Genomic DNA, 24052 nt, shown 5'->3' on the forward strand with positions numbered 1-24052 from the left:
TCACATTTCCATAGAGGGAGCATAATGATTTTACTACTTGACTTTGTTGTACAGAGTTTTCTCAGAATGAACACTAAATCAGTATCCAGCAAGTTCATATTAAAAGAAAGATGTTCAAAGAATTGTTCCACAAGACTTCTCATGTCTGGATCTTCAGACTACCTGCATGGTTTAGTGATACTAAAGTATAAATAATTTTGAAGGGGAGAGAGAAGTTTGATGGCTTAATAAGAAAGGGGTCAGTTAATTCTGGTCACTGAGGTTGCTGGATGCAGAGAGACTGTTGATAAAGATAAGGCTTTTGCTCCTTTTGTAGCTGATTTTGTGCATTTCTTAGAAATACCTGCTTTGACTTTCTTACTGCTTTCCTGAGTTTACCCATAAACCAAAAGAGATGTAGTATTTGAGTGCAGCTGCATGGAAAAAAGCATCTGTGATAAATGTCTTCAGTTCCTCCCTCTCGCTCCTAAGCTGCCTCCAATCAGGCAGCCAGCACTCCCAGTTCTGTCACATGAGTAAGTCCTGACCTCTACTTGTCCTCTTACCTGTCCGCCCTGGGAGTGTCTTAGCTCAGCACCTATCACCTACCAAGCATTCTCTCCTGATTTGACCCCCACCTCACTCCCCGATCTCTCCCACTCACTGTTGGCATGGTTCCTTCTAAAGTGCAAACCTGATCACTCTTTCATTTAAAACTTATAAATGGCTCATAACAACAAATTAATACAAAAATGTTATTACATGCCAGGCCCTATTCAAAGTTCTTTGCACATATTAAGTCATGATTATGCCCTGGGACGGTATATCTAGAAACTTATTGTTCTACACTTTGGCATAATAATAAAGTTGATGAGGGCTTCCCTGGTGGCGCAGTGGTTGAGAGTCCGCCTGCCGATGCAGGGGACGCGGGTTCGTGCCCCGGTCTGGGAAGATCCCACATGCCGCGGAGCGGCTGGGCCCGTGAGCCATGACCGCTGAGCCTGCGCATCCGGAGCCTGTGCTCCGCAATGGGAGAGGCCACAACAGTGAGAGGCCCGCGTACCGCAAAAAATAATAATAATAATAAAGTTGATGTTAATTGAGTGCCTCTTTTGAGCACATAATTACAATATTAGCTCTTCTAATCCTAACAACATCTCAGGAATAAGGACTTTTTTTTAAGTTGTGGGGACTGATTGACTATTAAGAGTTGTATAGTATAAGGAACTTGCCCAAAGTCACATGACTAATGAATAGAGAGAGAGCATTCACACTGAGGCAGACTAGCTCCTGAGTCCATGTTCTGAAGCACTGCTCCTACTGCCTTTCCTAATAAGCTCCCTAGTTCTAGAGGCTTGCTCACAAGCACTGTGAGCGAGGCTCAACTGGTTCTTCTCTCCAACCTTCATTTTCCTTGGCGTTGCATCCTCCTGTCTGGCTGATCTGCCGCACTGAACTAAACAGATGCTCTCTTAAATGACGCCTTCAGCTGGACAAGCTTGATTCACTCAAGCTCTCTATTCCTTCTGTAAAACATTTGTCTGAGCCCTGTAACCCAGAATATTCACAGCTAAAAGGTTATACTCTAGGGGCTTCCCTGGTGGCGCAGTGGTTGAGAGTCCGCCTGCCGATGCAGGGGACATGGGTTCGTGCCCCGGTCCGGGAAGATCCCACATGCCGCGGAGCGGCTGGGCCCGTGAGCCATGGCCGCTGAGCCTGCGCGTCCGGAGCCTGTGCTCCGCAACGGGAGAGGCCACAGCAGTGAGAGGCCCGCGTACCGCAAAAGAAAAACAAAAAAAAAGGTTATACTCTATAATACTATGTACTTTCTTTCCCACCAGCTAAAATGTATGCCTAAAAGAAATCAGTTGTGTTTATTCCCATGCATGTTTATGCTAGTTAATACCTATTATCATACACATCTAATTTAATTAAATGTTATACAAATTGATGAAACGTGGAAAAGAAAAAAAAAACTGTCAGATGTTTTGAAAGACTAACTTGTAATGAGTTTTCTTTTCTAAATGGCTGTCAAATGTGGCGAGACAACTGTGAAAGCCTGCGGAGAATTTGTAAAAGTCTAGAAGGATTCTGCATTCAGATTTTGTCACAAATATCTTTAAGTTTTCACTCCAATGTAAAGAAACTAAAACTGGGAATTATAAACAGTGTAGTATGAGTATGGTTTATAAAAGACTTCTCAGAATTTCAACTTGTGCACTTATACCCAAAGAGAATGACTTCTTATCTCAAATGACTGGTGAATTAATTGGGCATTATATGTTTTATAATACAATGATATGATTAAGAAATGAATGTATGAGATTTTGGTATAATTCCTTGCCTTGCCAACTTAAAAAACATTACCTGACACTTATCAATCTGGAATGTGTTGGATGAGAGGATTTCTAATCTCTTTGAAATATGGTACCATATGTACCATCATACCCATGCTCCAGACAAACTACAGAACTCAAGAGTTCTTCTAATATTAACCTATGAGGCACTTTCTGCTCTCTCATTTCCTGCCTTTGAACATGCTTTCCTTTTGCCTGAAATGCCTTTTCCTAACATTCTTTTTGCTACCTTTGATTCGTCTCTTAGCGTTAGATATTACTTGTTCTGCAATACCTTTCCAGATCTCCCGAGACTAGCTGTGTGCTCCTCTAAATGTCTATTAGACACAACTACCCAGAAAAAATTTATTGTAATTGAAAATTTAGGGGAAATGATGAATGTATTCATCCTTTTCACTTTTGTTTCTTTTATGGGACAGAAGTAATAGGATAGTTTTAAAAAATATAATTATAAGGATAAGTAATAAGTGAAACTTTTCTAATCCTAATATCCTATCCAAAATAAATCCACAGGGCAATCACAGACTTGACCATGACTTGAAGATTAATAATATTGTGCTAAGGATAGAATGCTTATGACAAGGGAATCATGCAGAATTTTGATTTGGGAATAATCAGCTCCAAAAACTTGTGTGTATTTTTGTTTTTTGTTCATTTTTTTTAGGTATTATGGTTATAGGCTGATCATTTGTAGGAGGGAAAGCTGTTAGTAGTAGATATGCAATTATCATCATCTAATATCCCAGATCAGGATCAGCCTAGTCAGAATTAATCTTTTTGTTAAAGGAGTGCAGAGTAGTAGTTAAGTACACAGTTTTTTGTGTATCAGTGTTCAAATCCTTTACTATTTTCTTTGCTTGAGAAAGTCTAAATTACTATCATTTAGTCTACTACTTGGTCCATAATAAGGACTCAACAGATAGTAGTCAATTATCATCATTATTATGTCTCAAATCCAGCATTTATCAGATTCTGTTTGTGTTGTGATTTCCATGTACTTACTTCATCTCTTGTACTATATTATATTATAAGGTTTTTTAGGTCAGACGCTTTGCCATTCTTAGCTTTTTAATCTTCCTGAACCCTCCAAAATAGTGTACGTTTTAGATGCTCATTTTAATAAATGTAAATTGAGTTGAATTGATAGGAATGAATCTCACTACTCATGTTAAAAATTATCATAAACTACAGTGTATGTTTGTTTCAGTAATGTTTATTCCCCATGTAGTCCTACAACTTTGATGCAAATCAGTCTATAAAGTCCATAAAATGAATCCATTCAAATAGTACTTATGCCAAGTATCTAATTCTATGCTTTACATATTCTGAATTATTTTAGTTTATAACCATAAATTAATGCAATTTCTATGAACTATAGGCCATTGATATTCTCTCATTGACTCCTTTTACAATCTGATATGTTACTGAGTGATTTTCCTATCTAAATATCTAAGACAAATCGTCTTTACTTAATAAGATGGCAACTAATAGCCTTCTTAAATAATGATCTTATACTCAATGCCTATATCCACATTCAGTTCATATTTTCTAAAAGTTTAGTTTGTAAGTGAAATGTCCATTAATGAGAGTAAAATACCCAAAAGGAAGATTATAAGAGAAGCCCTGAAAAATTTTGGTTTTCATCATTTTGATTTTTAAAGGTCAATTAAGATAAACTAAGTCTAATCATTGTTGACAAAGTAACCTTTCCAGGCCTCAAATTTCTTACTTGTAAAATGACTGTGTTACCTGAAGACTTCTAAAATCCTCTTCAGTTTAGGATATTATATGAAGCTATTATCAAAATTAGAGAAACAGCAACCACAAATTGTTTACAGTATTCTAAAGAGGACTACTACCAGAATTCACACTTATTCACCCATTTAGTCAGTATATACTTACTGAACACCTATGGAAAATATAGACAGGCGCTGTTTTAGAAATTAGGAAGACAGTGTTAAACAAAACAGTTCAAGTCTCTGGCATTGTGGAATTTTGTCAAGTCAGGGAGATAGACAAAAATCACGTAAACAGTGAGATAGATTATTAAGCTAAGGAGCAGATAAGTGCTATGCAGAAAAGTATGCTAAGGGGTAGAGGGTGGCAGGCGGAGCTGTTTTAGGGAAAGAGAGAGAACATTTAAGCAGGGATATAGAACACAAAGAGCATTCCATGCAGAGAACAGGAAGTGCAGAAAAGGGCCGGAGTCAGGTGGGCTCTTGGTCTGTGGGAGGCACATGGAAGAGGCTGCTGTGATTGAAGTCGAGTGAGCCAGAGGAGATGAGGACAGAGGCATAGTGAGGGCCCACATCACGCAGAGCAGTGATTCCTGGAGGGGGAGACTCTGCCCCCAAGTTGGCAATGCCTGGTGGGGGCAACGCCCCCAATTTGGCACTGCCTGGTGACATTTTTGGGTGTCACAGCTGTGAAAGGGACGCTACTGGCATCTAGTGGGTGGAAGCCAGGGGTACTACTAAGCATCCCAAATTGCACAGGACAGCTCCTCATGGCTAAGAAATATCTTGTTCAAAATATCTATAGTTCCAAGGCCCAGAATCTTGGATGTAAGGGCTTGTAGGTTACAGTAGGAAATTTGGACTTTATTCTAAGTGTGAGGGGAAGCCCCTGGAAATTTTTCAGCACAGCAGAAATATGACATGATTAGACTTGTATGGAGAACGACTAAAGATAGAGGAGAGTAGATACATGAAAACCAGTGAGGAGGTAACTGCAGGAGTCCAGGAAGGAGATGCTGGTGGTTTGGACCAGTGTGGGAGCTAAGGAGGACACAAGTAGTTGTTGGACCCCAGGTATAAATAAAAATGATCTTTTTTTCCCTTTTAGCTGTGGCTTTTCCATCTGGTTTCAAAGTTTCACAAGGTGATTTATATTATTTAAAAATTTACTTTATGAGGATAGCAATTGGCCTACATGGCAGAACATCAAGAGGATGTGTCTATGAAGGGAGGATTTACTCGTCAATTTATATCTTCACAACAAGATGAAAAAAATTACATCTTTTTAAGATTTACTTTATCCACATGAATCCAGTTTCTTACAGTTCAGCCTTCACCATACGAACTCAGTGGATATAGAAGTCAATTTTATGCTGTTTAATATTATTCTGGGTTGCATTAGAAGTTTAATAAGACCTCATTAAAAGTGATTTCCTGTTCTTTCTATCTGAATTGAACATTCCCTGTATTTCCTCTTCCACAATGGAAAAGTCAGGCTTCTACTCCAGAGCACATTTCTTGGAAGCTGATAAAATTGCTGTCTACTTCCCTGACACTTAGGTCATTGGTAGCAAATATTCAAAGGTAATTATGAAACAGAATATCCTAGGAAACCTTAAGTAAACTTTATGTTTACAGCAAATCATTTGACGGGGAGACCCTGGGGGAGATAGGGGGAGGGGTGCAAAGGAACAGAAGGGAACGGGGCCAGTGCTTTCCCTGTCCACTTAGGCACCGGGAAGTCTGTTGGGCTCCTGGGCCTAATCCTCTGCCCTCGGAGCCTCCCTCCTGCTGCAGAGCCCAAGCCCCTCCCCTACATTCCTACCCAGGGCCCCACCTCTACACTCGGAGACCCCCTCCAATGCGCTGGGCCTAAACCCCACCCACACACCCTCACTCAGAGCCCTACCTCCACGTGCTGCCTCTCCCCTTCTGTGAGCAGGTCCTGAGCAGAGGCCCCGCCCCATGCTCAAACGACACCCCCCCACCTGCCTAAACTCCGCTCCACCCTAAACCCTATCCCTGCTTAAGTTACAGCCCTTGCCTAAACTCTGCCCCCATAGCCAAGGCTTTTTTTTCCTTTCTTTTCTTTTTTCCTCTTTTGGATTGGGGCTCTGTTTTACCTTGTTATTTCATTGTTGTTGATTCTTTTACATTTTTATTTTCCCTAATCTTTTATTTTTCTAATTTTATTTTATTCTTTATACTTTGTCAGTGATCTCTCTTTATGGCTTGTTCCCCCCCCCCACTCCTTTTTTATTTTCTTTTTTCTGTTGTGGTTTTAATTTTCCTTGTTGCAGTTGTTTCAATTATAGTTTTATTTTTCCTAATATATTTTTTATCTTTCCACTTTTATTTTATTTTTTGATATTTTACTGCTCCCCTTTTTCTTTCTTTCTTCCTTTTTTTATTTTTTTAACCACACCACGAAGCTTGTGGGATCTTGGTTCCCAGGCAGGGGGTTGGGCCCGAGCTCCTGTGGTGGGGGCTCCAAGTCCAAACCACTGGACTAACAGAGAAACTCAGACCGCAGGAAATATCAGTCAGAGTGAGACCTCCCAAAAGTCCTCGTCTCAGCACCAAGACCCAGCTCTATCCAACTGCCTGCAAACTCCGGTGCCAAACTCAAGCCAAACAACCAGTAAGACAGGAATACAACACCACCCATCAAAAAAAAAAAAAAAAAAAAAGAAAGAAATGAAAAAAAATACGTTACAGACGAAGGAACAAAGTAAAAACCTACAAGACCAAATAAATGAAGATGAAATAGGCAGCCTACCTGAAAATGAATTCAGAGTAATGATAGTAAAGATGATCCAAAATCTCAGAAACAGAATGGAGAAAATACAAGAAATATTTAACGAGGATCTAGGAGAACTGAAGAGCAAACAAACAGTGATGAACAACACATTAAATAAAATTTAAAATTCTCTAGAAGGAAGCAATAAGAGAATAACTGAGGTAGAAGAACGGATAAGTGAGCTGGAAGATAAAATGGTGGAAATAACTGCCAGGGGGCAGAATAAAGAAAAAAGAATGAAAAGAATTGAGGACAGTCTCAGACACCACTGGGACAACACTAAACACACCGACATTCGAATTATAGGGGTCCCAGAAGAAGAGAAAAAGAAAGGGTCTGAGAAAATACTTGAAGAGATTATAGTTCAAAACTTCCCTAACATGGGAAAGGAAATAGGCAATCAGGCCCAGGAAGACCAGAGAGTACCATACAGGATAAACCCAAAGAGAAACACACTGAGACACATATTAATCAAACTATCAAAAATTAAATACAATGAAAAAATATTAAAAGCAGCAAGGGAAAAGCAACAAATAATATACAAGGGAATGCCCATAAGGTTAACAGCTGATCTTTCAGCAGGAGCTCTGCAAGCCAGAAGGGAGTGGTAAGACATGTTTAAAGTTATGAAAGGGAAAAAGCTGCAACTAAGATTACTCTACCCAGCAAGGATCTCATTCAGATTTGAAGGAGAAATTAAAACCTTTACGGACAAACAAAAGCTAAGAGAATTCAGCACCACCAAACCAGCTTTACAACAAATGCTAAAGAAACTTCTCTAGGCAGGAAATACAAGAGAAGGAAAAGACCTACAATAACAAACCCAAAACAATTAAGAAAATGGAAATAGGAACACACATATTGATAATTACCTTAAATGTAAATGCATTAAATGTTCTAACCAAAAGAGATAGACTGGCTGAATAAAACAAAAACAAGACCCATACATATGCTGTCTACAAGAGACCCACTTCAGACCTAGGGACACATACAGACTGAAAGTGAGGGGATGGAAAAAGATATTCCATGCAAATGGAAAGCAAAACAAAGCTGGAGTAGCAATTCTCATATCAGACAAAGTAGACTTTAAAATAAAGACCATTGCAAGAGACAAAGAGGGACAACTTCATAATGATCAAGGGATCAATCCAAGAAGAAGATACAACAATTGTAAATATTTATGCACCCAGCATAAGAGCACCTCAACACATAAGGCAAATGTTAACAGCCATAAAAGGGGAAATCAACAGTAACACAAAATTAGTGTGGGACTGTAACACCCCGCTTTCATCAATGGACACATCAACCAAAATGAAAATAAATAAGGAAACACAAGCTTTAAATGACACATTAAACATGATGGACTTAACTGATAATTACAGGACATTCCATCCAAAAACAACAGAATACACTTTCTTTCCAAGTGCTCATGGAACATTCTCCATGACGGACCATATCTTGGGTCACAAATCAAGCCTTGGTAAATTTAACAAAATTGAAATCATATCAAGTATCTTTTCTGAACACAGCATTATGAGACTAGATATCAATTACAGGAAAAAAATGTAAAAAATACAAACACATGGAGGCTAAACAATACACTACGAAATAACCAAGAGATCACTGAAGAAATCAAAGAGGAGGTCAAAAAATACCTAGCAAAAAAACAACAATGAAAACACGATGACCCAAAACCTATGGGTTGCAGCAAAAGCAGTTCTAAGAGGGAAGTTTATAGCAATACAGTCCTACCTTAGGAAACAAGAAACATCTCAAAGAAACAATGTAACCTTACAACTAAAGAAATTAGAAAAAGATGAAGAAAAAAATGCCACAGTTAGCAGAGGAAAGAAATCATAAAGATCAGGTCAGAAATAAATGAAAAAGAAATGAAGGAAATGAGAGCAAAGACTAATAAAACTAAAAGCTGGTTCTTTGATAAAATAAATAAAATTGATAAACCATCAGCCAGACTCATCAAGAAAAGAAGGGAGAAGAATCAAATCAACAGAATTAGAAATGAAAAAGGAGAAGTAACAACTGACACTGCAGAAATACAGAGGATCATGAGAAATTACCAGAAGCAACTATATGCCAATCAAATGGACAACCTAGAAGAAATGGACAAATTCTTAGAAAAGCACAACCTTCCAAGACTGAACCAGGAAGAAAAAGAAAATATGAACAGACCAATCAGAAGGAATGAAATTGAAACTCTGATTAAAAATCTTCCAACAAACCAAAGTCCAGGACCAGATGGCTTCACAGGTGAATTCTATCAAACATTTAGAGAAGAGCTAACACCTATCCTTTTCAAACTCTTCCAAAATATAACATAGGGAGGGAGACTCCCAAACTCATTCTATGAGGCCACCATCACCATGATACCAAAACCAGACAAAAGTGCCACAAAAAAGAAAACTATAGGCCTATATCACTGATGAACATACATGCAAAAATCCTCAAAAAATACTAGCAAACAGAATCCAACAGCACATTAAAAGGATCATACATCATGATCAACTGGGGTTTATCCCAGGAATGCAAGGATTCTTCAATATATGCAAATTAATCAGTGTGATACACCATATTAACAAATTGAAGGAGAAAAACCATATGATCATCTCAATAGATGAAGTAAAAGCTTTTGACAAGATTCAACACCCATTTATGATAAAAACTCTCCAGAAAGTAGGCATAGAGGGAACCTACCTCACCGTAATAAAGGCCAAATATGACAAACAAACAGCCAACATCATTCTCAATGGTGAAAAACTGAAAACTTTTCCTCTAAGATCAGGAGCAAGACAAGGTGGCCCATTCTCACCACTATTATTCAACGTAGTTTTGGAAGTTTTAGCCACAGCAGTCAGAGAAGAAAACGAAATAAAAGGAATCCGAATCGGAAAAGAAGAAGTAAAATTGTCACTGTTTGCAGATGACATGATACTATACATAGAGAATCCTAAAGATGCCACCAGAAAACCACTAGAGCTAATCAATGAGTTAGGTAGAGTAGCAGGATACAATATTAATGCACAGAAAACTTGCATTCCTATACACTGGTAATGAAAAATCTGAAAGAGAAACTAAGGAAACACTCCCATTTACCATTGCAACAAAAAGAATAAAATACCTAGGAATAAACTCACCTAAGGAGACAAAAAACCTGTATGCAGAAAACTGTAAGTCACTGATGAAAGAAATTAGAGATGATACCAACAGATGGAGAGATATACCATGTTCTTGAATTGGAAGAATCTATGTTGTGAAAATGACTATACTACCCAAAGCAATCTACAGGTTCAATGCAATCCCTATCAAACTACCAATGGCATTTTTCACAGAATTAGAACAAAAAAGTGTACAATTTGTATGGAAACACAAAAGACCCCGAATAGCCAAAACAATCTTGAGAAGAAAACGGAGCTGGAACAATCAGGCTCCCTGACCTCATACTATTCTACAAAGCTACAGTAATCAAGACAATATGGTACTGGCACCAAAACAGGAATGTAGACCAATGGAACAGGATAGAAAGCCCAGAGATAAACTCACACACCAATGGTCACCTTATCTTTGATAAAGGAGGTAAGAATATACAATGGAGAAAAGACATCCTCTTCAGTAAGTGGTGCTGGGAAAACTGTCCAGCTACATGTTAAAGAATGAAATTAGAACACTCCCTAACACCATACACAAAAATAAACTCAAAATGGATTAAAGACCTAAATGTAAGACCAGACACTATAAAATCTTACAGGAAAACATAGGCAGAATGCCCTATGACATAAATCAAAGCAAGATCCTTTTTGACCCACCTCCTAGAGAAATGAAAATAAAAACCAAAATAAACAAATGGGACCTAATGAAACTTCAAAGTTTTGCATAGCAAAGGAAACCATAAACAAGATGAAAAGACAACCCTCATGATGGGAGAAAATATTTGCAAACGAAGCAACTGACACAGATTAATCTCCAAACTTTACAAGCAGCTCAAGCAGCTCAATATCAAAACAAACAACCCAATCCAAAAATGGGCAGAAGACCTAAATAGACATTTCTCCAAAGAAGATATACAGAGTGCCAACAAACACATGAAAGAATGCTCAATATCACTAATCATTAGAGAAATGCAAATCAAAACTACAATGAAGTATCACCTCACACCAGTCAACATCAAGAATGGTCAACATCAAAAAATCTACAAACAATAAATGCTGGAGAGGGTGTGGAGAAAAGGGATCACTCTTGCACTGTTGGTGGGAATGTAAATTGATACATCCACTATGGAGAACAGTATGGAGGTTCCTTAAAAAGCTAAAAATAGAACTAACATATGACCCAGCACTCCCACTACTGGGCATATACCCTGAGAAAAACCATAATTCAAAAAAGTCATGTACCACAATGTTCATTGCAGCACTATTTCCTATAGCCGGGACATGGAAGCAACCTGAGTCCATCGACAATGGATAAAGAAGATGTGGCACACATATACAATGGAATATTACTCAGCCATAAAAAAATGAAATTGAGTTATTTGTAGTGCAGTGGATGGACCTAGAGTCTGTCCAACAGTGAAGTAAGTCAGAAAGGAAAAACAAATAGCTAATACACATATATGGAATTCAAAAAAAAGGTTCTGATGAACCCAGGGGCCGGACAGGAATAAAGATTCAGACGTAGAGAATGCACTTGAGGACACAGGCGGTGGGGGAAGGGGAAGCTGGGACGAAGTGCAAGAGTAGTATATATACACTACCAAGTGTAAAATAGATAGCTAGTGGAAAGCAACTACATTGCACAGAGAAATCATCTCAGTGCTTTGCTACCATCTAGCAGGGTGGGATAAGGAAGGTGGGAGGGAGATGCAAGAGGGGATATGGGGGTATACATTTGCATATAGCTGATTCACTTTGTTATACAGCAGAAACTAACACAACACTGTAATTATACTCCAATAAAGATGTTAAAAAATAAAGATACTGCATCATGCTACACTTTGAAGATCAAATATTTTCATAACCATTGTAGGCAATAAATAATGAGTAGAGTTAACAGAGGAACAGATTCTTAAAAAATAAAATTGCAGGCCTCCACAACGAAGAGAGGAAAAGAAAGCAAATTGGTCAGTTCATATGCCTTGATTAGACTGTTCTTTTTGTCCTAGAAGGCCTAAACAGTGGCTTAAAAACATTAAGTCATCAACTCTGAAACAGGAGTGCAGAGGCAGAAGGTTTCCGGAGCTTTCCACCCCACGGAGGATAATAAGTTTCATTCTAATGACTATGTTGAATGGTGGCTAAGTTTTTTCATTAAAGTGAACCCAGGAAAAACAACTGATTTTGCAGCTAGAGGCTCTCTTTTGATTCTTTATGAATTTTATGTCAGGGGGGACCAGAGCAGCCTCAGCCCTTCATTAGGTACCCCCCACTCTTATATCTTTCTCAGTTAATTTTAATCACAGATGGGGAGCCATCTCTCAGGAAGTCGACAACATGGTTTCTTTCATTGTTGTTCGTATTTGGTTTGACGGTTTTGTTGTGTTTTATATTTTTCGTTTGTTTTTGTGTTTTGCCTGTGAAGGGTGGCAGAATATGCCACTCCAAAATATGCCACCTTGGCATAAGGATTATTTTGATTTAAAAGGACTTGAAAAATAGCAAATCCTATTCCCTTTTTTTTCTTAAAAGCAGGAGATGAAATTCTCATGTGAGTTATGTCCTCTGTAATAGAAGCAAAGTAACATTCTTATCATCAAGGACAAGAAGCTGAGACCCAGAGAATTCTACACAAATGGACCTTCTATAATAATTCTTATCTTCATTTAGCCTCTGCACATAATTCATTTACTTCTCCATAATTATCTCTCTTTGTTCAGCCAACTATAAAAAATCATGTAGGTTCTGCCTTTCTTTGTGTCTTCATTCCTTATGAGGGCTCCTGTGTAACATAAAGTTTATATAAATTTGTGTATATTTATACAAGTATATTCCTCAGTATCGGAGGGGAATTGGTTCCAGGACCCCCCTCAAATACCAATATCCAGGGATGCTCAAGTCCCTTATACACAATGGCGCAGTACAGTTGGCCCTCCACATCTGGGGCCAAATTTGCTTTTCTCCGGTTAATCAGTTTCTGTCAGTTTACTTCTCAGGCTCAGCTGAAAATTCTAAGAGGGCAGAGGTGAAAATTTGCCTGCCCTATACCTTCGGCATCTGTGGACTGAATCCAAATTTTTTGGACTTCTAAATATGAAGACATTTCATAATCATTACTTCAATAGAAATGATTTATGTTAATAGGCATCCTACTGGAACTAACATTTGACAGATCCTTTACTTCGTGCAGTGAGTGGCTAATTGAGGACCCTTAAGTATAACAAAATGAAGGATATTTCCCTAAACTGGTATACCATTGACCCTGCTCCCCTGCAACATTTATCTGCTGATGCATTCAGCCTAAGAGGAAAGACCCGAGATGGGAGGACCCCTGGAAATATTACACCCAATTAACACTTCTGGTTTTTATAAAGTAGTGTTTATTTTACTCTTTATTGTTATTTTTTGTCTAGTTTCTGCTAGAACTGCTATGAAGCCATGCTTTTTAGCTCTTCTCTAAATGTTTATTTTATGCTTTGCATTTATATATGTACATATAAATATATTTGTATTTTGTCTATTGTAGTTAGCTTTGATATGAATCCACTTAAAATTAACATGAAGGCATGAATATGGTAATATCATAATGCGTTATTTAGAAATGCCTTTTTTTCTTTTTTTTTTCTTTTTTGTCTTTGCTCTTCCTTCTTTCTCCTTTCTCTTGTGTTAGTTTCCCCATCCCTCACTCAGGTCTATAGCCTCTTGTGTATCCCCAATATGATTTTCTTTATTCTGAAACAGTGCTTCCTATATTCACATTTATATATATACTGACTTTTTGTCAACATTTTTTTCACAAAAGTGGAAACATATCACATGTACTTTTCTACTTTTATCATTCAATAGTACTTTTTGAAAAATCTCTCAAGTCAGTTAATGGCTTTATTTTTGTTCTCTTTATGGGTTGTACAGTATTCTATGGTATGGGCCCTGCATCATTTATTAAACCATTCCTCTGTTTTTAGTAATTTTCTTTGGTTCCAATTTTTTTTGCCATAATGAACAACGTTGTAATAAACATTGTTGTACCTGTGTCCTTATACAATTATTTTTATGGCATTGAATCCCAGGAGTGGAATTGCTAGGTCATAAGGCAAATGAATTTTTAAAATTTTATAGATGTTGCCAGATTGCTTTCCAAAAAGATTATAACTCTTCATATCTCTACCAGTAATGTGAAAGAGTATACTTTTCCTATACTTCTGCCAGCAGTAGGTATTAAAGCTCTTTTTAATTTTTCAGCTGTTGGTTATAAAGTAGTATCTTGTGTTTAATTTGTATTTTCCTGAATGCTAGCAAATTTGAGTGGTTTTTCATATGTCTCATCTGTAACTTGCCTATTTATATCTTTTACCCATTTTCTGTTGGATTGTTTGTCTTTTTTTTTTTTTTTTTTTAATGTGAGTGACTGTGAGGATATTTTTATGGTGTAGAATTTTCCCTTTGTATGGCATTTGGGCAATTTTTTTTTTCCAAAGCTAGTGTTAATCTTTTGATTTTGTATGGTACAAAAGAGTTTTTAATTCTTAAATATTCAGATATTTGTATATTTTATAACTTTTGGTTTTTAGTCTTGCTTAAAAAGTCTTTCCTCAATCCTAGCTTGTACATGAAGCTTTCAGATTCTTTTTTTTATTTTTTAAAATACTGATTTTTTTAATTGGTTGTGTCAGTTGAAAAAAATGCACAGCCTAAAATTTGAGAGTTAATGTTTTCTTTGGCCGACTTTCTGAGGACTCAAACATGGAGGCAGCCTCTCAGATAGAGCTGAGGGACGGCTCCCAAGAGGTAAGGGAGGAGCCCGGATATATAGAAGTTTTTGCAACAAAAGCCAGGCAGTCAGAACATCAAACGATTACTGTTAATTAAAGAAAGCCAGACATCTCAAGTTAATGAATTTAGCGCTTTTCTATGTATGGGAAGATACCAGAGTCTGTCTGGGCTCATTGAAATCATTCCTTTGACATGTACCTTATCTATCTAGGGCCAGTATCCTGCTTTCCCATCCTGAGTCCTCTCAGGGTGCACAGTCTGGGAGCAGCTATAGTGGCTGATGGCTTGATGGCTGCAAAATCCTTTGTTTACTGATATGGCAGGTGACATTCTTCATCCACAATTGCAATATTATGTACCTTTTCCTTGGCTTAAATTTGGTGGTTTAGGGATGCTGATAATTTATACCCATCATGTTGGATACCCATCATAGATGTTGATAATTTCAGAAATATGGGTATAATATATGAAAGGTATTACCTTTTCCTGAAGACTACCCTGTAACCCTAGCTGAGTTGGATATCTCTTGCCCACCTCCTTATTTTGCCCTCTTTGCACCTGTAACATTGACTTACCACTTTGAGTTGAAATTGTATGCTTAAAAAATAGTCTATTTACTTAGCTAAGCTAAGAATTCTTCCAGGGCAGGTCTGTGTCATATTTATGTTTACATTTCTAGTGCCTAACAGTTCTTGATACCACTGGGTAATAAATATTTGTGGAATTAATTTGAATTAGAGAAGTTTTTTTTTCTAGCTGCCTTAATTATTGTATCATAAGAATAGCTAAACTTATTCCCTAATTCTGATAATGAAGTTTACCATTTATTAGGGTCTATTCTGCCAGACACTATTCTAAAAATGTTACATGCCTTATCTCATATGTCATCACACCTCTATGAAGCAGATAGTGTTATCCTCTATTACAACTGATGAGCTCAAGGCCATGCAAGTAGGAAGTGGCAGAACCAGAGTCTGGCTACTTTGAAAACCTATATTAATTTTCCCTCTGCCACACTGCTTTCCAGCTTCAAAATTGTCTATTATTCCTATTCTAAAGAAATATTTTTAAAGAAGAGCCATTGTTTGGTGATCTCTTTAGCTCTGAGGCATTTATTTTTTGTTTTACTAGTAATTAATCCAAGGCTCATTAATTTTGTTTGTAGGAAATAAAGAGAATAGTAACCATTCCTTTTAATACTAAAAAGTTAAAGTTATAAGACTGGGATCAGAGCAAACAGATGGAAAATTGTTCATAGTTCCTCTAATATCTAAGTATTATTGGACCTTACGTTAAGAAAGCACTGAAATATGTTTACCCCGCCCCCTTCTGTAACTAGCATGTGGGAAAAACCTGTGGAACTAAACGATGAATGATGTGGACACACAGGAAATCATTTTGAAAGAAAACTTTGTAAACAAGCACAACAATACCATTTATAATACATATTGATTTTTTTTTGAAAAATAAAATTATGCATTACAAGTTCATTGTTCTATTTAAATTTGTTTGCTAGGAAGCTATGCGTGGAATGAATCACTATATATATTACATGATAAGATCCAGTTAACAGTAGGTAAACTGATTATGGTATTTACACCTTTGACATGTCATGTAATTGGTGATCATTTTAGCAAAAACTAATTTTAAATATATGTGAGTTAGATACATTATTTACTTTGTGGAGTTATCTTTTATATATTCACATAGCTTACATAATGTTTATAATTATGCTATATATAATTCAATAATATATTTACCTTAAACTTTTTTTGTTTTTTTTTTTGCGGTACACGGGCCTCTCACTGTTGTGGCCTCTCCCGTTGCGGAGCACAGGCTCCGGACGCGCAGGCTCAGCGGACATGGCTCACTGGCCCAGCTGCTCCGCAGCATGTGGGATCTTCCCAGACCGGGGCACGAACCCGTGTCCCCTGCATCGGCAGGCGGACTCTCAACCACTGCACCATCAGGGAAGCCCTACCTTAAACTTTTTGACTCAATATGATCTAGGTTAATATTAGGTGTATTGTAATAACAAATAGAATATATGAGAAAAATCAATAATACATTTTTAGAATAAAATAATTTAAATATATTTAATTTTTCTATACAATTATAATCATTGAATGTCCTCATTAGAAAGTGAGTTATGAAATATCTCCCTTAATTTATAGTGGTATATCTCCAGAAAATAATGTACTAAGGAAAAAGAAATCTTTTTTTTCTATAAGCGAATGGGATTTGAAACCCACACTATCTTCCTTACCTTTTAGGTTTTATCTGTTCTTCATATCTGGATTCAAATATACATAGTGCCTTTTCTGACTATTCCAGCCTAAAACAATATCATCCTTTGAACACCTCTGCAGTTAGCAACATTTGACATTCGTTCATTTATTTATTCCTCCATTCACCAATTATTTTCTTGCAGATGTTTCCAGCTTGTGAAATTTTGTCTATGGTAGTTTAGATTGTTATCTGCTATATATATATAATAGACTGCTTTGTGGCTTATGTTTTGAATCATGGTATAAGTTATAATCTTGGTAGGCCCCTAAAATGGCTAAAATTTAAAAGAATGGTGATTATCAAGTGTCAGTGGTGTCTGGAACAACTGGAACCCACACATTGTTGGTACAGCTGCATTGGAAGCCAGTCTGACATGTTGCAAGGCTAAACATTCGGTTACTATAGGACTCAGCCATTTCATTTGTAGATATTTACCCAGGAGAAATGAAAACATGTATCCACGTAAATACCTATAGGTTCATGGTGGCTTTATTGATAATAGCCAAAAACTGGAAAGAACCCAAGTGTCCTTGAATTATTGATTGATAAACTAATTGTGGTGTATCTCTATAGCAGTATACTATTAAGAAAAACGTAACAAATGACTAACATGTGCAACAACACAGATTAATCTCAAAAGCAAATAGACTACATTAAAGAAAGAAAACCAGAAATCAAAGAATGCATATAGAATGATCCCATTTATGTGAAATTCTAGAAGAGGCACAACTATGGTGACAAAAAGCTCAGCTGTGTTTGCTGGGAGACGAGGATGGAGGGAGGCAGGTCTGCCTGCAGAAGGGCATGAGGGGCCTTTTCTGGGTGATCGGATGTTTCATATCTTGATCTAGTGATTATGGGCTTGGGTAGATTTTTAAAATTCATTGAACTGTACACTTAAAATTGCTGGATTATATTTATCTCCTAACAAGGGAACTCTGCTGTCAGTTTGCTATTCCTTTGAAGATAATCTCTTTTTTCTCCGGCAGCTTTTCAAAAATTTTTTAGGGAAGAAGGGTTCCTTAGTGTTCTGCAGTTTCATTACAATGTATCACGGTGTGATTTCTTTCCATTTATTTATCTTACTTGTGATTCACTTTGATTACTGAAGCTGTAATTCATGCTTTCATCAGTTCTGGAAAATTCTCCATCACTATCTCTCAAATATTATCTCTTCCTTGTTCCTTTTTATTCTCTTCCTTTGGGACTCTCATTACACTTATATTACATTTTCTAATAATATTCTCCATCTCTCCTACTTTTCATTTCCTTACCTCTCTGTGCTAAAGTCTAAGTAATCTTTTAGATATATATTCCAGTTCTTCTTTCTTTCATTTATATTCATCTGCTTTTTAATCCACCTATTTAATAGTATATTTTAATTTTTAGAAGCTGTTTGATTTTTTCTCAAATATCTGTCTTTTAAAAATGTATATTGTTCCTTGTTCATGTTTTTAATTCCCTTTTTTAATTTTAAAAAATATTTGAATTTGTATAAATTATATTCTATGTTTGAGAAATCCAGCAGTTTAAGTCCTTGGTGGTCAAATTCTTCTGTTTGTTAATGAGTTCTGACTCATTAATGCTGGTTATTTCCTTGTGAGTTCTGTTTTTTGGATTGTGAGTGCCTATTGACTGGGACTTATCTGTAGAAACCTTGAAAACTCTGAATTGAGAGATTATCCCTGAAGAGATTTATAGTTCCTTCTGCCAGATTGAAAACATGTATCCACATAAATACTTATAGGTTCATGGTGGCTTTATTGATAATAGCCAAAAACTGGAAAGAACCCAAGTGTCCTTGAACTATTGATTGATAAACTAATTGTTTAAACTAACTTGTCCAAGATTCCTGGAGCCAATTAAACTTAATTCTTGACTATCCCAGACCACATAAGCAGTGTGAATTTGAACCCGTCTCACCTTGAGAGCAGAATGTGGACTCTCAAGAGAGAATTTTTCCCTTCCAGAGGTCACCCTAGATAGGCAAATGGCCTTTTCATTTTCCTTTCCTGATGGTAGATTACTTTTTTCTAGTCAGTCTATTAATGATGATAAAAGAGATCTAGTTCCAACTCTTGATCTTACTGAATCCTGAGCTCTATACTCGTGATCCCTTCTGGACAGTGAAAACCCAGGGGGTCTGGGATCCAGGGAGTGTCCAGTAAACACCTTCAGGGCAGCCACTACTTTGGACAATGAAAAAAATTCAATAGAATGGTTTGAAAAATAAATAAATAAAAACACCTTAATCAATTATGAATTATTAATACTAATTACCTACATTAAGAACGTGTGTGTGTGTATTTGGGAAATACTTTAAATATGAATTTGTTTCCTTCTTGTGACATCAAGGATTACATAGACAATTTTGTATTCAACTGATGACACTCAAAACATTGAGACCTAAAAAAGAAAAAATAAACCATTGTTTTCAAGGTCAAATCAAATTGGAAAAAACCATTCTTCATTCCATTTATAAGACCTAGGTAACTTGGTAAAGCTAGTACTAAAAATGCCTTTTTGTAGACAGGTAGTTAGAATACCATACAGAACTCATTTTTGACAGTCAAAACCAAAATTATTTGCAAGCCATAGACACATACAACCTTGTAGGCTGACACCTCACTTAACTGTTAAATCGCCTAAAAGATTACCTTGTCTTTCTTTTATGTGAATTCAGGAGCACAAAGCTATTTAAAATTCCTTCTCTAAGAGATTCTATTAGAAGTATTATATTTCTTTGGCAGTCCTAAAAGGAACCAGCTCAATATTTTAACGTCATATTTTTTAAAGCTACTTTGGGTTATTTTTTTTTAAGTTAGATTGAAGCCTGAGAAATTAAATATGTGTATATGGCATGAATTTTAGCAGGGTTCTACAGCTCAAAGAGTTATTTCACACCCTGTCTAGTGTCTAGGTGAACCATTCTCTATTAGCATAGCAACATTCAAATATGTAAGTGATTAGTAAGTGAAAACAAATAGATTGTGCTTTCACCTGCTACTCTCTGCATGCTTGCATATGTACAAACAGGTAGATTGTGTTTTCACATGTAAGTTTTAGAATATCCCAGAAGGGCATAAGAATGAAAGAAAGATAAGATTCACTGTACCATTAATCTATAGCCCCAGTGCAAATGTGAGGGAAAGAAATTATTGAAGCATAACTCAGGTAATTTTAAAAGACTGATGCTAATAGACAGTAGAGGCTGAACACATTCTGAATTATAAAATGAAAGAAAACAGTGGACAAAGGAAGATAATAGCAATAATAACTATGGCTTACTGAGTTCTTACTGTACATAAGAACTAGATTGAGTGCTTTACTTAAAAAGTCTCAACTGTAAGAGAATCCATTTATCAAGTGTTTAATACATGCCACTTTTATCCATAGAACCACTTTTTGACTTAGGTACTATTATTTGCCCCATTCTGCAAATGAAACCAACGCTTGAGTTTTATCAACTTGTCCAAGATTACATAAACTTGGAAGTGTTAAGTCAGACATCAAAGCCAAGATAGGCTGATTGCAGAGACCATGCTCTATAACAACCTCTCCATTATATTCTCATCTAACTACTAACCTGCATCTCAATCCAGTTAGGGCGTGTCTAATCCATCCCATTTCAAAGGTAGACAAATGGAGATAGAAACTAAGTAATTTGCACAAGATTACTTGTAACTGCATAAAGATTAAAACTGGTTTAGTCTGTTTCCAGAATCTATGCACTTTCTTCTGTATTATTCAACCTTTGTGAAAGTGTTTTTCATTCTTCAGTTATACATTCATTTGGTCATTCATTTAACAAATGTTTATTGAGCACTTTGTATGGTGCATTCTTTTGCGCTCTGGGAATACTCTCGTGAACATGAAACACAAAGTTCCAAAATTTACGTTCTAGTGGGTGAAAGATAGGCAATAAACCAATAAACTAGGAAGTAGATATCGTGTTAGTGGGTGCAATGAAGAAAAATAAAGCATTGCAAGGGGCTAGAAAATGTTGGGAAGTTGGATGTATTTAAAAATTTTAAATAAGATAGTCAATGCAAGGAAATGTGCAATTGTCACTGGTAATTTTATGATACTGTTATTTTCTATCACAAGTATCTTGACTCCTTGGTTTATATGACATTGAAACTGAATCTGAGTTTTATATCAGATTCATTTTCCAGAAGAATATGCTTGACTTAGAACCTACCATTTAATTGCAGAAATGATCGGTTTTATTTCATATTTCTGCTTGAATGGTTATTTGAGGAGACAAAATAGGTAATTGTTTCCTTTCTAAGTACTTAGCCAAACTAGCCAGCTTAATAAAGTAAACAAATACTTGGACTTATTAGGAGAATGTGCCTTGCCAACAATTAAGTAAAAGGGTCTTCTCCCCATCATTAATACTTGATGTGGGATATTAGTTCTTAGAAGGAATCTCATGATAAAATAACTAGTGATGTCAACAACTAATTGATTTTAATTGAGGAACATTTATATGACAGTATGATGTATTCAACTTGTTTCTGCATTTCTTTTTTTTTTTTTTCTTTTTGCGGTATGCGGGCCTCTCACCGTTGTGGCCTCTCCCGTTGCGGAGCACAGGCTCCGGACGTGCAGGCTCAGCGGCCATGGCTCATGGGCCCAGCCGGGGCATGTGGGATCTTCCCGGACTGGGGCACGAACCCGTGTCCCCTGCATCGGCAGGTGGACTCTCAACCACTGCGCCACCAGGGAAGCCCTCTGCTTTTCTTTAAAAAGCTGCAACTCTTCTTCCCAGTAGTAATTAAAAATAAACAGCAGTCATTTACTTACTGTGGGCTTCTAATGGTCACAACACCTTGCATGAATGATTTAGTGATCTAAAGCAAAGCAATTCAACGCTGAAATTATCTTGAAAATTAAAAACCATTCTAGACAGTGAATAGTTTCAATTTCTATAGCACCGACTTATGTACAGTTTTCCTTTTTTATGTATTCTTCTGCATATATACAACTTACTAACAGAAATGGTCTGATTGGGACTCCACCTCAAAGAACAGTGTATAAAGCTCAGTCTCTGGGGTTAAGTCTATAGACTTGGGGGTGACATTTATTGATTCAAATATTATTTATTGAGAAGCTTCTTTAAGCTAGACATTGTCTGGAATGCTTTGGGGAATGAAAGAAGAAAAAAATAGTCTCTTCCCTGAAAAGAATTTATTATTATAGACTTGGAATAATATTTAATCTAATTCCATCCCATTTATTTAATTAGTTATATTATAATTTATGTAACCAATCTCTTGTTGATTATTTAGAAAGATTTTTGTTGTTGTTACAAAAGGCCTGTGTTGAACATCTCTGGTAATAAATATTTGTCCATATTTCTGATTATTTCTTTGGAATGGATTTCTATCAGTAAAATAACTAGGTCAAAAGGCACATACATTTTAGTTTATTAATAAATTTGACAAAAATGGGCCCCCAATGGCAAAATAGGAAAAAAGTTGTATCATTTTACATTGCCACCAACACAGTATGAGAGAGCCTTTCCTTACTTGGTTTCCTTGTCAGCCTTAAGAAGACAGAATGTTCCACTAAATGTATATCGTCGATCATTGCTCTCTAAATATTGTCTTCAAAATTGTTGAAAAGTTTCTCATTTTCAAGAATGATTTATGGGATTTCCCTGGTGGCGCAGTGGTTAAGAATATGCCTGCCAATGCAGGGATATGGGTTCGATCCCTGGTCCAGGAAGATCCCACATGCCATGGAACCACTAAACCTGTGCGCCACAACTACTGAGCCTGCGCTTTAGAGCCCACGAGCCACGACTACTGAGCCCTGCGCACCTAGAGCCCATGTTCTGCAACAAGAGAAGCCACCACAATGAGAAGCCAACGTAGCACAACAAAGAGTAGCCCCCGCTCACTGCAGCTAGAGAACACCCTCACACAGCAACGAAGACCCAACGCAGCCAAAAATTTTTAAAAAAAGAATTATTTATGAAATTGAATGGTGCTAATCAAAAATTTTCAGTTGGCTTTGATAGCTTATATTTGACAAGAGATCATCTAGGGGTTTTTTTTTCTTATATATTCTGAATTTTAAAGTATTAAGAGGTTATGAAAATTCTCTCAGTTGGTTTGAGAAGTTTATTTGACTAAAAAAATGAAGATTGCAGCTGGCCAAGTTGACCATTGAGGTAAAAGCAGATGTCAGAAATAAAATAGATCTGCATTTTGTTGGGGCTTATTGAGTTTTATAAAAACATAGGATATTATGAATTAAGTTAAGTAGCAAACCATTATCTGGTACTAGTGCATCTTGTTTAAGCACAAAATTCCTACCTACAGAAACATGAAAAAAAATACTGTGGATAGGTTTACAGGGTCTTAACCACATCTTATTTAAAAGAAAATTCAAGAGTAGCCTTACATGTAACCTATAATAATCTGTTGCATCTTTACAGTAGTATTTTTACCTTTCCTGAATTTGTATGCTTAACTGTTTGATCTCTGTCTTTTCTGATCTTTTCTCAATGGTTATGCTGTTTATTTCTAGAACTATGGGACACAAAAACCGCTATGTCAAAGTCCCCCGTGGTCACATCTGGGTTGAAGGTGATCATCATGGACACAGTTTTGACAGTAATTCGTTTGGACCGGTAAGTCTTCTTATTACTGCTATGATTGGATTTCAAATGTAGGAACAAAAGTATGCCACACAGGTTGCTCAGGTAGCCCAGCCAAGAGTAGTCGTGAATTTTATAGTGGAACAGTTTATATTTGAAAATTTCCTTTTAAATATCATATAGATAATGTAAGTTGTCAATGGGTGTGTGTATGTGTGTGTGTGTGTGTGTGTGTGTGTGTGTAAATCTAGAAAAGAACTTCGACAACTCAATAAAGTGCCAAAAGATGCTTTCAGCTGACTACCTGATCCCAGTGGCAACGGTTGTTTTTTTCCTCACATAAA

At 36.6% G+C, this 24052-nt stretch overlaps 1 protein-coding gene across 2 annotated transcripts in view; it reads left to right on the forward strand.

Moving 5' to 3' along the window:
- The window catches only part of IMMP2L (inner mitochondrial membrane peptidase subunit 2), a 900746-nt gene that overhangs the window by 678424 nt on the left and 198270 nt on the right, over positions 1-24052 (forward strand). For both annotated transcript variants that reach the window (XM_082662558.1, XM_082662559.1), the window contains exon 6: positions 23639-23741. In XM_082662558.1, the coding sequence (XP_082518684.1) occupies positions 23639-23741 (103 nt within the window). The remainder of the gene's footprint in view (positions 1-23638; positions 23742-24052) is intronic.

The sequence above is a fragment of the Grampus griseus genome (genome assembly GCF_964374135.1).
Source record: "Grampus griseus genome assembly, chromosome: 9".
In the NCBI taxonomy this organism is placed as follows: domain Eukaryota; kingdom Metazoa; phylum Chordata; class Mammalia; order Artiodactyla; family Delphinidae; genus Grampus; species Grampus griseus.